Raw genomic sequence first — 18111 nt, forward strand, 5'->3', positions numbered from 1 at the left:
GCTTAAACTTTCACACACACTGTATATATATTTGCGTTGCTTGCAATGACAGCGTTGCTCCACACAATCAGTTTCTCTGCCAAGCTGTGAAGCTGGCGTGAGCGAACTCCCCCTTGCTGATTGTATATAGGCTATCATCGTTGTGTTGTCTGTCCTGATTAAAATGTGGTGATTCCTGAGAAAAAAACACAAAATGTCTGAGAGCTAGAAATACTGTCAGCAACTCCAGAAAATTTATGTGCTTTTCCCTCAGTGCGGGAGTCCAAACACCTCTCACTGTTTTGCCCTCGAACACAGTGCTCTAGCAGGGAGGTACAGGTGCGAAACGCCTCTATGCATTCCTTTGAAAGGAATGCTCGAAGCTGAATGGAGTTCAGCCTGAGCCCCATATAGGTTATCTCTTGCGAGGGAATAAGACAACTCTTTGCTTGGTTTATTCTGAATCCCAATCTCTCCAAATGTGTCACTAATGTGTTCGGATCTCTCTCCACTTGCTGCTGAGACGGCACGCAAATGAGTAGATCATCTAGATAAGCTGACACTCTGATCAAAGCCGATTCCACACATTTGGTAAATACCCGAGGTGCTAGAGAAAGACCGAAAGGAATTTTCACATACTCGTAGGCTCTGTCCTGATAAGCGAACCTGAGATATTTCCTATGAGCAGGAAAGATGTCTATGTGAAAATACGTGTCTTGGAGATCTATTGACATAAACCAGTCACCATGATAAATAGAATGAGACAAAGTTCTGAGCATGAGCTTTTTGAACTTGTTCTTTCTGAGATGTTTGTTGAGGATCTGTAAATCTACAATTGGACAGAAACCTCCCCCTCTTTTTGGAATGACAAAATACTGGGAATAAAAACCCTGATGGCGTTCTTCCAACAGTATCATTTTTATCACTTCCTTGCTCAGTAAAGAGGACATTTCAACCTCTAAAATCAGAGCCGTCTCCTCTTGTGCCGCTGACATTAACACTCCATTGAAAAGGGTGGTTTTACAGCGAATTGAAGCCTGTAACCCCTTTCTAATTTATTCAGAACCCAAGGATAAACTGTGCATGTGTGCCAGCGCTCCGTCTGAACAGAGAGAGGACCCTGACCCCCTTTGCTCACTAGTGGTGTGATAAGCATCCCCATGTCCCCATCCCCTGGATGTCGAGCCTCGAGAACCCTTTGACCGGCACTCAGTGAGAAAAAGGCTTAACCCAATATCGCCTCATTTCTGCCACACAGGCCGAGATGGCTGGGAGGAACTGCTTCAATGGAGGCAGGCGAGACGGGAGCCTCCTGCCATCATACAAGTCCAATTTCAATATTGATGGTATGTGTGAACAGCACATACCAGTAAAGACAACCCAACATTTTTCCTGTAATTTACCTGGTTGCATGTGTGAAAAGGGCTTATGACTCTTCTACTGCTCCAACAGTGAAGTGTTTTTCCTCCTTTCCAGTTCAAGAGGTCCTGAAAAACAAAGATTTTTGGGGTGCTGTTTTTGAATTCTGTGTACAGAGAGTAACTATTCCCAAGACTGTGAAAACAGATATTTAGATATTTGAGGAGTTTTAACAGAAGGTCATATTTAAAGAGGTCCCAATAGAGATGCTAGAGAGGTTTAAGGAAAGCAGCAGTAATTGCCAAAGTAAATAAATTAAGTAGAGTGGAAAGATACAAACTACTATGCAGCTCAGAAATTGTTCAGGGCCCATTAATTAGAGATAAGCATGTAATAAAACTCACTGTAGTTATTAATGGTGATGAGGTTCATAGACCTTAGTTAAAAAGGCAGCTGTGGCTTTAAGGTAATGGGACGTTGGACTGGAATGCTGAGTTCTCTAACCTTTTGATGCTAATGGTCTTAAATGGATAATCCCCAAAAATGAAAATTCTGTTTATAACACAATGCTGTTCCAGTCCTGTATGACTTTATTTCTTCTTTAGAACACAAAAGGAGATATTAGGCAGTGTGTTAATCTCAGTCACCAATCACTTTCATGGCTTCTCTTTAAAGTGAATGCTGTCTGAGACTGTCTTTCTGCTTAACATCTCCTTTTGTGTTCCATGGAAGAAAGAAAGTCATACAGGTTTGGAATGACATGAGGGTGAGTATATGATGACAGAATTTTCATATTTGGGTGAATTGGAAGACTGAAATTTCCAACCACCTACCTTACCACACACACTCAATTAAAATTGTTTGCCAATCTGCAGGTTAACCAAATTTAGCAGAGAGCTCCTTCCACCTCTTATAACACCTGACTGAGGTTCAGTGTTGCACAGGAAATTACTTGGGAAAAGCTGGCTGAGTGATTATTGAATTATGCCAGAACCATTCTGTAAAAAGAGAGGTGGAATTAGTTGCAGCTATCTACCATTGCCTCCTGTGAAATTGGCCAGCTATTTGGAGCTATTTTTGCCGGGAGCGCAGCTGCAGAAGGCTAGCTGTGACACTTCACTGGCTGGTCACAGCAGAAAATTTGAGGGTCTATCTGTTATTAAATGCACTACTGCTTTACCTCATCCTATGGGCTAGTTTTTGAGGCAGTAAGAGTGTCAAAGCTACCTGGTCCCAATGCACTAATGAAGAACCCTACCATCATTAACCTAAATTCCCCTAATGGCCTGTAATTATATAGAGTGCATTGTCAGCAAGGGACATTTTAGCTTTACACAGAGGGAGCACTTACCATCAACCTTAATACTCTAAAAAAGGCTCCATACAGGAAAACCATCAAACAAATATTCTTTATCATCACACAGACCTGAAAAGCTGGATACTGAGGACAAGAGGATAAATACAGGGCAGGATAAAAATTATCATTAATTCCTGTCAACCAGAATCTAATTTAACTACTCTTTATGCCGTATTAGCAGCACCTTCTAATAGTGTTTTAGTGTGCACCTTCTTTATTGTCTCATATCAGAGCAGAGGGAAATTTGCATAATTAAAGGGATAGTTCACCCAAAAATGAAAATTCTGTCATTATGTGCTCACCCTCATATCGTTCCAACCCCAATATATATTCAGTATAATAGCAGTTAGTCACTCACTTAAAGATTTAAATTGCACCCACAAGTGTCATAAAAGTAGTCCATGTGACTCGTGCATCATATTCCAAGTCTTCTGAAGGCATATGATCACTTGTATGATGAACAGACCAAAATTAAAGTTGTTATTCAATCCTGCAATCAGAGACCAAATTAAATATGGCAACACATCAATAACATGAAATCTCATTGGTTTGATCGGAATTAAAGTAATTCACTCTCAAATTAATTAAAATCACTGATCAACGCATGTATACAGAGCTGAAATCCAATATGGTGACACGTCAGTAACATAAAACCTTATTGGTTCTTGTTTGTCTCGTGACCAAACATCTTACCACACACCCATACACTAAAAACACTTACCGCTTTGGCCACGGGGGGGTTTAGCTAAAGAAAGGTCGACCTACCCTTTCCGATCTCACTGTGACATCAGTCTGCTTTTGGGTGCTTTTTAAGCTTTAAAGTGAGGTCACTATCAACTGCTATTGTGATGAAATCAGCAAACTGGACATCCTTTAAAATATCTCCTTTTAATTTCTGCATATGAAAGAGAGGCATATGGTTTTGGAAAGACATGAGGGTGAGAAAATAATGACACACTTTTCATTTTTGGTTGAACAGTTTCTATAAAGAAAGGTACAGTCATTACTGAAACACAGGTGATAGAACTGAGTCCAGTCTGCTGTTTACACCTGGAACAAATTAATTGTTTTATTTATTTTTTTTCCTTGCTCCCCTGGCACAAAAATATATGTTGAATTGTAATCATGTTTTGTTGTTCAAAGCATAAAAAAATAAAAGAAACAAAAAAAACCTGGAACAAATTAGTAGAAAAGAGTGGTTAGATGAATTCAAAGGATTGTGACACACAGCTTGCGGTCTGAAGCGCTGAAAGGACATATTTATTTAGCCTTCTGAGTATTGCTCCTGGTGTAAAAAGGCGCAAATGTGCTCCATCAGTCCTGATGGTGTTTTGAAGCCAAGCTGGTCGTTCTCAAAACTCCTCTGTATTTCCTTTCATAAACAAGTCATCATGTACATGTCAGCATGTTATATGCATGAACAGTCAGTGTGAAGCCAGTTGGAATATGGTTTTATGGAGAAAAAAAGCTGTGAATTCTGTTTCTGTGAAGTCACATTGCATATCTAATATACTTTGTGACTACATTTCCAAGCATATGATTACTGGAACTGCTAGTCACTCTTTTAACTACATAATGCAACATTATTCATCCTGATTGCCTGAACAACATAATATGCCTGTCAAAGTGTGCATGTCAGTGCTGACACTGATGTATTAATAACTGACACAAAATGATCTTGCTAAATGAACTTAAAAGCACAAAAACTTGCCAGTCACTCTCAACTCATGGTTCTGACTCATGAACTTATTTGTAAAGGAGCATGTGACTATGCAGTAATGACTATGTTTTTCACAATGTGTCTTCAGGGCCAGGGAGAGGCATCAGCAAGAGGCACAAGGATGGAGGGGGACTGTCTCAATTGCATCAAGTACCTCATGTTCATCTTCAACTTCTTAATTTTTGTGAGTGTCTTTCTTTATGCGCACTCCTGTTTTCTCTAATGGAACATTCTCAGTTTAGACCATTGTTCTACATGCTCTAAGCAGACCTAGACTCAACTATGACATCATGCTGATTGTATTTGTCCCTGACTGGTTAAAGGAATAGTTCATCCAAAATAAAAATTCTGTCATCATTTACTCACTTTCATGTTGTTGCAAACCTGTATGACTTTCTTTCTTCCATGGAACACATAAGAAGTTAGGCAGAATGTTAGCCTCAATCATTACTGACTTTCATTTAGGACTGGGTAAAAATACTGATTTTCCAATGCATCGTAATCTTCATTTGATCAATTTCAATACTGATTCTTAAATCCCTAGATCGATCTTTTACTATATGTGCAAATGAGACCAAATTTAGGGCTTTGCGACCAAAAATGTCTGTGAAAAACCACTGGCTGGTAAATGTTCAGATTTCACTTACCAGTAGTAGATTGGAGAAGTTCAGCATCCTTTTACTGCATGTTAAGAGTAAAGTTTTGGTTTGACTCGTTCCGTGTGTCCAAAGGCAAGATCCATGTAATTAAATAGGCTAATGTCTCTTTTAATATCCTTTCTTTTATTTACAGCCAATTGTTGATAAAAAACACAAAACCATAAAAAAACATCATTGAGATAAGATGAGGTAAAGAAGACATTAGAGTCCTCCCTCATTAATATGCACTCAGTGACTGGCACTCTTTGCAGAACAGCCGGTTTTATTAAAGAGACAGTACCATTTTTTTTGCACATGTTCAACAAATCAGTGTAAATAAACTTTAAAAAGTTTTAAATAATAAAAATTATGTTTTAAACAAAATATAATATATGCAATATAATTTTAGATTTATTGATGGAATACATGGATTTATAAATATAAAAAAAGCTAAAGTGAGATTGAAATAAATAAAATCTAATTAGTACAAATAACATTTTCGTAAAGTACCTAGTTAGAAGGTCCCCTGTATAAATAACAGCATTAGCTGGGAGAATATTTCTTCAATGTGTAATCAAAATGGACCTTATGTGATGATGGGCTCTGCGTGACATCATCACAGCCGCACTATACAGAACGTGCCGGCTATCTGGACTGTCTATATTTACCCATACATCATGTTTTCATATACTGTTTATGTTCTCTGTTACCCATACCTGTCTGTTTACTGCTCATTCATGTCAGTTTGGTCCAACTTCCCCTCAAAACCCACTGTTATATCAAGGTACTCTCATTTCACTGGACTTAGTTGTTGTTTGTGTATGCTCATCATTGACAGGTGCACATATCTATTGGTATCTCAACTTCCTGCATATCTTGTGCCTTCCTATCACCTCCGCTTGACCCTGTCCAGGACACACTACGACACATTATAAGTTAAATTTACCCATATGAATCGATATCGAATTGAATTGAATCTACTCTCTACTCTCATTGTATAGAGAAAATATGCAATGAAAGTGAATGGTGACTGGAAGTATAATATTACCTAACATCTTTTGTGTTCCACAGAGTAAAGAAAATAGGTTTGGAACAACATGAGAGTGATTAAATGATGCTTTGAAGATACAGTCTGAGCTGGAGCAATGAAGTAATGATTTGCTTTGCTTGGAAGTGTGTTAAGTTTTATCTCCTATTTCCTTTGAAATTTGAAAAAGTGATGTCTGATGATATGCAGGTGCAGAATCTTGTTTTCAGAAGAAAATACGTAGTTCAAAGGACTGAAACTTCAGAACAATCCAAGTCAACACTTTGAATAAACCTTAAAGTTACAGGATGAACAAATGCATTGATCTTGTGCCAGTGTTCCTTGGTTTTGCTTCTGAACCACATTGCACTTACTTTGTTCCTCAAAGGTGTTTTCTTAGCAGCCTCATGACCTTCCTTTGCCACACTAGTGGTGTGAGGAAATTTGCAGTTTCATAGAAGAGTAATGTTATCGGAAGAATTCCATTTTCATGACTGGGAGAAACACGACAGAGGCTGAACATTAGTAACCGTTTGACAGCCTCATTAAGCCATATAAATAAAGACAAATCTTGTGTTTATATTGTTGAGGGATCTATACTAAGCCCTCTTTTCCTCTTTTAGCTTGGAGGTGCATTCCTGCTAGGGGTGGGTATCTGGGTGCTGGTGGATCCAACAGGTTTCCGGGAGATTGTGGCAGCCAACCCTCTACTGTTTACTGGAGTCTATGCAATTTTGATCATGGGCGGGTTGCTCTTCCTACTGGGCTTTCTGGGCTGCTTTGGAGCCATACGGGAAAACAAATGTCTGCTACTGTTTGTATGGGATTTTCTTTCTTAAGCACCAATAGATACCATTCACATTGATATGTTATTGTATTTGTATTATTGTATATTGCATATGTGTTATTACTAAGTTACAATAATTAAAAGTAACATTGGTAACACTTTGCATGCACAGTGGGGTCCAAAAGCATGAGAGCACAATCTGGAATTCAGAATATAACATAAACCTGGAAATAAACAAAGCTCTAGAATTCTGAAGTATTTAAAAACATTCTTAAAAATAAACCTTTTGTCTAAACATTAAATTAGAATTCTTCACAAGTCAAAAAAATCAAACAAGCACATTTTGACAGTGAGCCCATTTACATGCGTAAGAAAACCGCGTTTACATGATACATGCAAATCATCGGGTTACTCTGCTTTTGACGTCAAACTGAAAAATGCGTGAAACACTTGTGCACATTGGATAAGCCTGTATGAGTGCTGGTAAAGTTGTTTACATGCAATGCGAAATCCATCCATCTGTGTATTCTTAAGCCCTTTATGACCTCACGCTGATAAAGGAAAGCCGTTTAAAGCGTTTATATGACCACACACGTTGTCGGTTTAATAAGCATAATTGTTGTAAGAATGTGCATGTTAACACGTTCACTGACCACATTAACTCTTTGACATTAAAAGGTCTGATTTCCTTCCTTCGGTTGAAGCACACAAGATGCTTTTTTTGTGCAAGATGCACAAAATTGCAGATTCTCAAATCATGCTGGGATAAAGTCCGGCAGTTTGAGTTCTTATTGCCATTAAAGGAAATATTCCTGGTTTAATACAAGTTAAGCTAAATCGACAACATTTGTGGCATAATGTTGATTACCACAAAAAATTACTTCTACTCATGCCTCTTTTATTTAAAAAGCAAGAGAGTAAAAAATGCAGTCACAATATGGCACTTACAATGGAGGTGAACGTTAAAATACACACTGTTTCAAAATTATAGCCATAAGACGTAAATACAGGATTGTACCTTTAAACATGATTTTAGTGTGACAAAATTAGGGATTTACCCGCGCTGCAGCATTTACCAGATTACAGAGTTTGGCGGCATTACGTTGTCTTGACAACGAAGTTGTAATATAGCCTTTACACAGAAAAGGTTGCTAAGCAGTTTTAATACACTAAAATCATTTTAGCATGTATAATGTTCATGTCTTGTATCTATAGTTTTGAAACAGTGTGTATTTTAAAGGGATCATGAAATGCAATTTTTTTTTAATAGTGTTATCTTCCCAGAGGTTCACTGATAATGTCAGTAAAGTTTTTTGCACCAAAACTGTCATAGTTCAGTATGTTTCTGGCCCTCTGACTCAAACGCTCAGTTTTGCCCTCAGCGGCTCCTTTAAACTTCAGTGTAAATGACCACTGTTCTGATTGGCTAACATCGTGCAGCCCCTCAAATACAGCAATATTTGAATCTCAATCGGAAGAGAATAAACAAGCTCTCCACAACATTATAAAACTAAATTTCAGGGTTTACACACAACGTACGTCCAGCACATTGCATCCAAATATATTAAACTTCTCTGAAGCACAACTGTTAACACTCATCACCATAACTATCATAACACTTTAAATATTCTGTTATTAAATTACTAAATTAAACTGTTTACTCATGGTTTTGCTGACAAGTCCAATTGTTTTTAATTGCCCCGTTCTTTTTTTTTTTTTTAATGACAGAGTTAGTGGAGAAGAGACAGGAAATGACAGGGGAGAAGAGTGGGAATGGGATCAGGAAAGGACCTCACGAGCCAGGACTCTAACTCGGGTCACCCGTGATGCATCAGCACCACATGCCATGAGTGCAGCCCGCTAGGCTACGGCTCTGACTAACTGCCCCATTCTTCAGTAACAATTCCTTTGCAAAGCTTGAATCATATTATGACTGTTTAGCAAGCAGTCCACGCTGATATTCACACATACACAGTCCATAGCATGGTGAAACTTGATGCTCACACATAGTGCACTGAGGCGCAGATCACCAGAAACACATCCAAATGGTCAAAGATGTCCAGCTAGTGCTTGTTTACATACACCAACCATTAAAAATAGCACAGATAGGCGCAACAACAGCAAGACGCAGAGCAGCTGAATGAAGCCGAATGGAGTCTCCTTTTCTGAGTTGTAACTGACACCGCGTCTTTAAAAGCAGCACGATAAACATGACAATGGTCAAAGATGTCTGTGTAATGCACAAAAAACTTCAAAATAGTCCAGACGGGTCCCCTTTTGGTGTTCAGGAATAGTTGGTCACACTAGGCCTGTCTCTCTCCCTCTCTGTTTACGATACAAACTGAACGCCAGTGGGTGGGGCCAAGTGTGTGATGACACATGTTGTGGGGTATGTAAATACAACAGAGCAATGTCTTGTAACGTTACGAACGCACAGTTTTCAAAATGAGATGTTTCAATAGAGTGGGAACTATAAATGCTCTTTTTAGACTGGGGAGGAAGTTTTGAGTTCTGAAATTTACAGTATGCTTTTATAGTACAGTTACTTGTCTTAATATCAATGAAAATTCGATTTTCCATTTCATGACTCCTTTAATGTTTATGGACTGGATCCGTTTATTTCCATTGTACGTGACTCACTGTAACTGTGACTTTTGCTGTTTTTTACATATATAAATGAGGGATGAGTTTAAATACATTTTTGTTGAAATCAACGTTTTGCCACAAATGCTATCTTAAACACAAAAGCTAAACTTGTTTGAACCCTGAACACTCCTTTAAAAGAAAACAGGGTATACAAAATACTAAAAAACTCAGTCCAACTTTTCACACAAATTCATCTCCTGATAATTTGTACTTTAAAAAGAATGATTTAAATATAAAAATGACTAACATTTTTGGAAAGTAGTGTATTTCACATGTGATAGAGATGCAAATATCTCTGAACTTCATCTCAGAATCCTGTTTTTTCTAATCCACAGTTCTTCATGCTCATACTCATCATATTTCTGGCTGAGCTGGCGGTTGCCATTCTAGCCTTCATATTCCGTGAGCATGTAAGTGTCAATAATGATGAATATAATCAAGCCACCTCTCTGTCATATACCTCTGCTCTCATTACTCTTGCCTAAATGTACATCAACAGCTCACCAGAGATTACTTTACCAAGGAACTGAAGACATATTACCATGGCAGCAATAGCACTGATGTCTTTACCTCCACATGGAATGCCGTTATGACCACAGTATGATAACATAATAACTCTTTCTATCTAGACTATATATGCTTAGTACACACTAATGACATTCAGGATGCAACGTGTATTGGTGTGTCCATAGTTTGATTGTTGTGGGGTGAACAGTGCAGAGGACTTTGATGATCAGAGCCTCTTCCGAAAGCTGAACCCCAGCAGACTGTTGCCGGAGGTCTGTTGCCAGAGGAATGATTTGATGATGAGCAAAGAGGAGTGTCTCAAGGGAATCATGCCAATCCGTAACAAGGTCAGCAATCCTCACAAATTAATGAATGTTTGTAAACGATGGATGGAAAGGGATACAAAGGTGCACTCAGTCATTTTTTCCTCATTTAAGAAGTTTTACTCCTAAAGAAATGAATAGTAATTTTGAAACATGTAAAAATCATGACCTCTCACAAGATACTCCAGTCATATCAGTAACTTTATAAAAGTTCTTTTATTCTACATGGAGAGGGATGTCTCAGGGGGGCTGCCATGTTAGGATCACATGAGCAGCCAAATACTAATCGCTTTATCTTAGTACCCACCCTGTTATTGGACACTTTCATTTATGTATTAAATTAATTATGGCTGACTGTGAAGAGTGAATTTCTACAATGGCATTGGTAACTGAAAACTATTGTGTTTGAAAGATGCTGCATTCAATCCCCTAGGTGTCAGTTTAAGTCCAAGACGACAAATAAAAAAAGATTACTGAGTGCCATTTAAATGTAATTCAAAAAATCTTAAATGGGTAGAGAAAGTCAGAAACTAAAGGTAAAATTAAAGGATGTAAATGCTTGTATTGGTGAAAATAGTGTGTAGTACATGTGCCTACTTACTAAATAACTCTTTGTATGTGGGCCCAACATAGATTGATGAAAGGACTTCATTGTGCATAATTTGTGCCATAGATTAAAATATCTATATCCACTCAAGCGACAGCACTTTGTTCTCGCATATTGAAACATACTCCTTTGAAACAGGGCTGTTATGCAGCGGTAGTGGACTATTTCGAGACGTACATCTATATGGCTGGAGCTCTTGCTATTGTGGTGCTGACTATTGAAGTAAGGTTATGATCTTTCTTTTTAATATAAATAGCCGAGTTTGATGGGATAAGAACTTGCAGTGCACTCTGTATGAACTATGGATTATTATTGCCATCTAGTGGACAAAGTAGTTGTACCATTGCTATTATTGTGGGATTCTCACTATTCCATTCAAATTAATGTAGAATTATATATATATATATATATATATATATATATTAATAGAGTATTTGCATTAAACTCTCCTCTAATTTTATGTTTGTTTTCTCTCTCATCAGCTCTTTGCCATGGTGTTTGCTATGTGTTTGTTTAGAGGAATTCAGTAATCAAGACATGTTGTACCTATGAAAGGACATTTCGAGATGGAAAATGTCATGGCATAGAAGGCAATTTTTTTTAAAAATGAAAAAGAAGTGAAACATATATTTGTCATCTTTGTGTTGTTAAGTTGGAATTATTGAGAACTGCCAAAAATGTACTTTACAGCTGGGACTTGTAAAAAGTATAAGTATCAAATTCATAAAGGGCAATATCTCAATAGCCCTTTAACGATAATAGAGGGACACCTTGCACTGAAAGGATCTTATATTTATAGATGACAAGACTGATTTTTAGATATTTTACCTCTTGTCTAGATTGTTCACCGTTGTTCCAGAGCCAAATCTCTACCCAGTGTGAATGGGTGTGTTTGAGTCTGAGAGACAAAGAGAGGAACGGTGTGTGTGTTTCTGCATAAACTCTCAGAGACCAGCAGCTTCTATAAAGTAATGTTTTTTGTGTTGCAACCATGAAGGTTGTATGTGATTTTAGCAAAGTTGTGATATTTGCATTTGTGTTGTATCTATTGTAACTATGCATGACATTGACTGATGTATTAAAAAAAAAAATCACATCACCTCTATGAACAGTTTTCAAGAAATACATTTTTCACATTTATTAGTACTAATTGATTTAAAAAAAAAAAAAAAAAACACATGGGTTAAAGGATAGTGGTTTATCTTTTCTTTTTTTTGCACAAAGATACTTAAATGTACAGATGTTGATGAAAGCAAGGTAAGGTTTTCCACTTTTGTATATGCTGAGTGCATATTTGCACTATTTTTCTCATAGGTTCAAGCTGGCGATTCAAATAGCAGATATATTTTAAAGCTTCAAGAACAGATTTCTGAGTACATTAATTTTGCAGCATATACTAAATACTACATAAACCAAATATGGTTCGAAAGAGCATGTCTGTAGACTGGAATGTTAAATTGTGGGGAAATATATGATTCAGCTGCAACTCTTATCTCCAGTCATAAGGGGCACAGGGGCTGTGGGGCATACATATTGCAGACTGACACTCACAAATCTTGCACAGCAAGCAAGATAAGCTGGCTTGTAAAACCAACCAAACATGACTCCTGTTGACTGGAAAAAGGAAAATAAAATGTTTTCAGAAAAGCATTACAAGCTACATAGCCTGAAGAACGTACGAGATAAATAGCCTGGGCAGTGCAACACTCTCAACTGATGAGACTGCAAGAAACATACAGTTCTTTGGCATGGTGAGTAGCCAAAAATGCCTTCATCCCAGTTTCATCTTTTTCTTTACCACCTAACAGACCTCTACATTGAATTATTATATTGGTACCTCTAAGAAAAAGAAACATTCAAGACAAGTTATGGGTGCCAAAATTCAGTCCTTTATAATTTCTTCTCCAAAAGGCCTAATGCACAATTTTCACACCTGTGTTTTAGCATATTGCACATGCTTGTCATTGGTTTGGCTCCCAGAACGAGTTTCAGAGACATGAGCAAAAGTGCCGTCATTCATTAACCACTAAAGGACATGTTTATAATTTATATTTTCTTGACTATCTGTAAATGACCATTAATTTTGTGTATCATGTATTTGAGTGTTATTGACCTGTGTTTATGATTAATGAAACTCTGTGATTGTGGAAGATTTGTCCAAAAATAAATAAAAATAAAAAATATATTTATCAGTCTGGTCACACCACAAAAGAGGCCACATTATTGGCCTGGGAAGTAAAATGACAAATCCCTCTTTGACACCCATTCCCACAGCTGGTGATACGAATTATCAACATTCATGATATCATAATATATATTTTACCTAATTACACGTGTTGAAGGACCTGACCCTCCTAAAACAGCCAGCTCTGGCCCTTCTTGGGTAATGTTGTTTGTCTGTATGAATGCCATATTTGACTATCTCCATGTCAGTGCCATGTACATAAGAGGATTTGGTTGGACCATCTTCCTCTTGGGTCCTATATGTGGAGTTACCTGGATTTAATTATTCATATTTGACTCAATCTTAGTTGAGCTTTGAAGAACGGGGAGAAAAAAAAAAAAAAAAAAAAAAAGAATGGATGTAAAAACAACAGGTCTAAAGATTAACCCCGTTTAGGTTTATTTAATATAAACAGGATTAGATCATAGCTTTATACAAATCAAAAATAATTATTAGCCTATTTTTATGATTTACGCATTTCCAATGTATTACCAGATTGAATCGAGTGATCTTTAACAATACTGATACACAAAGTCTGTCTCAGTCACAGCTGCTTATTTCTTATGACAGCACCCTATTGAATTAGGGGAAATCATAATTTAATAATGAAACTTAAAATAAACTTTGTTTTAAATAATAGAATGTCTGGCTAGTCAATTGGTTTTATTTTGTAAGCAATTAAAAAAAAGAAAAAAAAAAAATTCTGAAATGTACAGATGCCAACTTGCTTTATCCTACTATTTGAAATTGTAATGTCAATGGCTATTGTTGCCATAACTGTAGTCTGATGCAGAGTCTACCATATTTGACACTCAGTTCAGGACCTGCAGCAGCTGCAGCACTCTTCTAATGAAGTGATGAGTAGGGGGCCAGGGTCAGTGCATGACTCCAAAATATTGAAGTCAGCTTTATGCCAGAGGTTTCAGCAAGGTGAAAAGCCAAATCCATTATGACAGCATTCTGGAGACATAGGACACATCATGTATATAAACAAATAATTGCTAGAAGCACAAATGTGGCTTTTTAAAAAATTGCTAGGAACGCATAGGTTTATAAAAATAATGCTTTATTACACGTATTACAAGGATCAGCCTGTAGTAAGAACAAATTCACACTTAATGTTGTTGTTTCAGACACAAATAGTTTCCACCAGCCCAGCCATGTGGCGCTATGCAAATTCCGAATGACAATTCAATCAGAATGTCACACTTACTGCCAAGTTTCCGTCCAACAACTCTCTCTCTTTCCACATTTTTAAGGCCCTGTATGCCATTTCTTGCTTCCTGTTGGAGATCTCTGCTTGGAGATACTTCTTATACAGGGTCCTAACATCTTCCACAGGTTCCTTTGGAATGAGAGGATTAAAAGTACTACAACGGGCATTTCATGTCACCAAATAGCTATGTTATCAGATGTCCAATTTTAATTATTAGATATTAAGCATGTATTATAATACTTATGTTAAGGTCCTTTATATACCCTTAAATATTAAAATGAACAGAGCTGCAATAATTTACAGAGTCCTCCTCTTCCTCCGATAATATAGGTGGCTGAAGCAGAGTCAGTCCATATTCAGTCACTGATATGATGCGACATGGATGAGTTTATAATGTAATCCCAGTTTCTAGGGACAATTAAACAATGTGGTGCACATACCTTTGACATAAGTGCTGCAGCCAGCCACATCTCCAGGATCAGAGCAGCAGCCCCCGACTCTACTCCGTATGACAGGGCCATCCACATCATTCTCAGGAACCAGCTCTTCTGCAGGTGTGTACTCTTTTGTTGGGATTAACAACTTCTGTCTTCTACACTGCAGCTCTTCTCTTGTTGACTAAAGTATGCGCATCCTTGCTGTTATTCAATTCTAAGACACTTTAATATACTGTAATTTAGCCCATAGACAACTCATTACCTTGAATTCACCTTCACTTGCATCCACGTCCTCTTAGGGCCCATAGGGTTGGACCTGTAATCGAAAAGGTGTAATTATCAGTACAGTTAGAAGACAGACAATGTCATTTTATTGTTGGTCAGAACAAGTATACTTCATGTATACAGTATAAAGCAGGGGTCTTCAACAGAGGGTCCACAAATTACAGTCATGGGAAAAAGTACACCTTCCTTTTTTTTTAACATATCAGGACATAAAGAAAATAATAAAAAAAATAAATCATCTGGTCCTTAGCAGATCTTAAAATTAGGTTAATACAACCTCAGATGAACAACAACATGACATATTACACCATGTCATGATTTATTAAAAACAAAGCCAAAATGGAAAAGCCATGTGTGAAAAAATAAGTACACCTTGATTCAATAGCTTGTAGAACCACCTTTAGCAGCAATAACTTCAAGTAATCGTTTTCTGTATGACTTTCAGTCTCTCACATCGTTGTGGAGGAATTTTGGCCCACTCTTCTTTACAACGTTGCTTCAGTTCATTGAGGTTTGCAGGCATTTGTTTATGCACAGCTCTCTTAAGGTCCTGCCACAGCATTTCAATCGGGTTAAGGTCTGGACTTTGACTGGGCCATTGCAACACCTTGATTCTTTTCTTTTTCAGCCATTCTGTTGTAGATTTGCTGGTGTGCTTGGGATCATTGTCCTGTTGCATGACCCAATTTCGACCAAGCTTTAGCTGTCAGACAGATGGCCACACATTTGACTCTAGAATACTTTGGTATACAGAGGAGTTCATGGTCAACTCAAGGACTGCAAGGTGCCCAGGTCCTGTGGCTGCAAAACAAGCCCAAATTACCACCCCTCCACCAGTGCTTGACAGTTGTTATGAGGTGTTTGTGCTAATATGCTGTGTATGGTTTTCGCCAAACGTGGCGCTGTGCATTATGGCCAAACATCTCCACTTTGGTCTCGTCTGTCCAAAGGACAGTGTTCCAGAAGTCCTGTGGTTTGTTCAGATGCAACTTTACAAACATAAGCCATGCTGCCATGTTCTTTTTAGAGAGAAGAGGCTTTCCCTGGCAACCCTTCCAAACAAGCCATACTTGTTCAGTCTTTCTAATTGCAGTGTCATGAACTTTAACATTTAACATGCCAACCGAGGCCTGTAGAATCTGAGATGTAACTCTTGGGTTTTTTGCAATTTCTCGGAGAATTGCACGGTCTGACCTTGGGGTGAATTTGCTGGGACTACTCCTGGGAAGGCTGGCAACTGTCTTGAATGTTTTCCACTTGTGAATAATCTTTCTCACTGTAGAATGATGGACTTTAAATTGTTTGGAAATGGCCTTATAACCCTTCCCAGATTGATGGGCAGCAACAGTTGCTTATCTACGGTCATTGCTGATGTCATTCCTCCTTGGAATTGTATTAACACACACCTGAATGCTCCAGACCAGCAAACTGCTAAAACTTCAGCTTTTATAGAGATGGTCACACTTGCTGATGATCATTTAATCAAGGGTATTTGATTAGCAGCACCTGGCTACTACTTACCCTCTTAATTCCTATGGAAGCAGTAAGGGTGTACTTAGTTTTTCCACACATGGATTCTCCATTTTGGCTTTATTTTTGTTAAATAAATCATGACATGGTGTAATATGTCATGTGTTGTTGTTCATCTGAGGTTGTATTAACCTAATTTTAATACCTGCTAAGGACCAGATGATTTTTATTATATCCTGAAATGTAAAACCATAAAATTCAAGGAGGGTGTACTATCTTTTTCCCATGACTGTATTTCTTAATCTAAAAAAAATTTTTTTGTGAAGAATTAAAATATGCATTAAAAAAAAAAAAATACAGTATTAATCTCATGCAAAACTTAGTTGAGCAGCAAAAAATCAGCTAAATGTTTTATTGTGCCTCCCACATAAAATGTATCAAGTCAATGATTATTAATTTTGTCAGTGTGATTGTCCAATTATTTGACCTGCCCTTGCTATGTTTTCTTGTTTTTGTAGTCATTTTCTGATTTTGTTATTCATTAATTTGATGTTTTTTTTTTTTTTTTTGCTTTCATATTTCTTTTATGTCTTTGTAAAGCGACCCTGAGAGTGTTAGAAAGGCACTAAACTTGTTATTATTAAGTCAAGTTAAAATGTAGCCTAATGTACAAGAGTATATATATATATATATATATATATATATATATATATATATATATATATATATATATATATATCAATAATGATTATTTCAATTGCTTTGCAGTATATGCATCATAACAAAGTATGTAAATACTTTAAGCCAGACTTCAAATGCAGCACTGATATGCAACAGGGGGTCCCGGCTCCATCGCAAACACATAAACTTAAGCATTTAACTGCTATTTTACGCCACGCATCCTGTCTGACTTTAGCAGCTGCTACAGTGTTCCCTTTGGTTTTTATTAAATGCCTTATTTCATCATATCCTTCCATCATGAACTGCAGTTCAGAAGCGCTGAAATAAGCCACACGCTGTTTAGCCATGTTGAAAGTTATCACTGTTTTTGTGTTCGGTTAAGCGAACTTTTGACTCTTCAGTTATCTTAATAAGCAACAGTCTGGTTTAAATGATCTAGATACTTAAATCCGAGATACGTATTGAAAGAACCGACAATCCCCCATATCAGTTATCGAGCTAGCTCAATCCGGGATATGGCAACTAATCCGGGTTTTGTTAAACCACAAAGACTGTGGGCAGGACCCAACCAGGGGAGTTTCTCTGGTGTAAACACATTGAATATAAAGATTAAGCACAGCTCTAATCTTTACACATTAATAACTTTTAAAGTGATTTGTATTCATGTTGCGCCATAAGTAACAATAAGATAAAATGGTGGCTAAAACTGATCAAATGAACGTTGTTATGCTATGGTTGTGGCCGAAAACCTCGTGAGCTGCCTATCTTGACACCGTCGAAACGCCTACGTCATGCCTTAAAATGCTGTCTAGCTAGGTGGCTGACTAGCTGGATTTGAAACACGTTCA

At 37.4% G+C, this 18111-nt stretch overlaps 1 protein-coding gene across 3 annotated transcripts in view; it reads left to right on the forward strand.

The window, feature by feature from the left end:
- Positions 1-13322, forward strand: part of LOC127446375 (tetraspanin-18-like) — a 48902-nt gene extending 35580 nt beyond the window's left edge. For 2 of the 3 annotated variants that reach the window (XM_051707268.1, XM_051707287.1), the window contains 7 exons: positions 4504-4599; positions 6704-6898; positions 9849-9923; positions 10013-10111; positions 10206-10367; positions 11089-11172; positions 11433-13322. In XM_051707268.1, coding sequence (XP_051563228.1) covers positions 4504-4599; positions 6704-6898; positions 9849-9923; positions 10013-10111; positions 10206-10367; positions 11089-11172; positions 11433-11480 — 759 coding nt within the window. In that variant the 3' untranslated portion in view covers positions 11481-13322. The remainder of the gene's footprint in view (positions 1-4503; positions 4600-6703; positions 6899-9848; positions 9924-10012; positions 10112-10205; positions 10368-11088; positions 11173-11432) is intronic. The other variant, XM_051707279.1, reaches the window with a different exon arrangement.
- Positions 13323-18111: the final 4789 nt, after the last annotated feature.

The sequence above is a fragment of the Myxocyprinus asiaticus genome, chromosome 1 (genome assembly GCF_019703515.2).
Source record: "Myxocyprinus asiaticus isolate MX2 ecotype Aquarium Trade chromosome 1, UBuf_Myxa_2, whole genome shotgun sequence".
Classification (NCBI taxonomy): Eukaryota; Metazoa; Chordata; class Actinopteri; order Cypriniformes; family Catostomidae; genus Myxocyprinus; species Myxocyprinus asiaticus.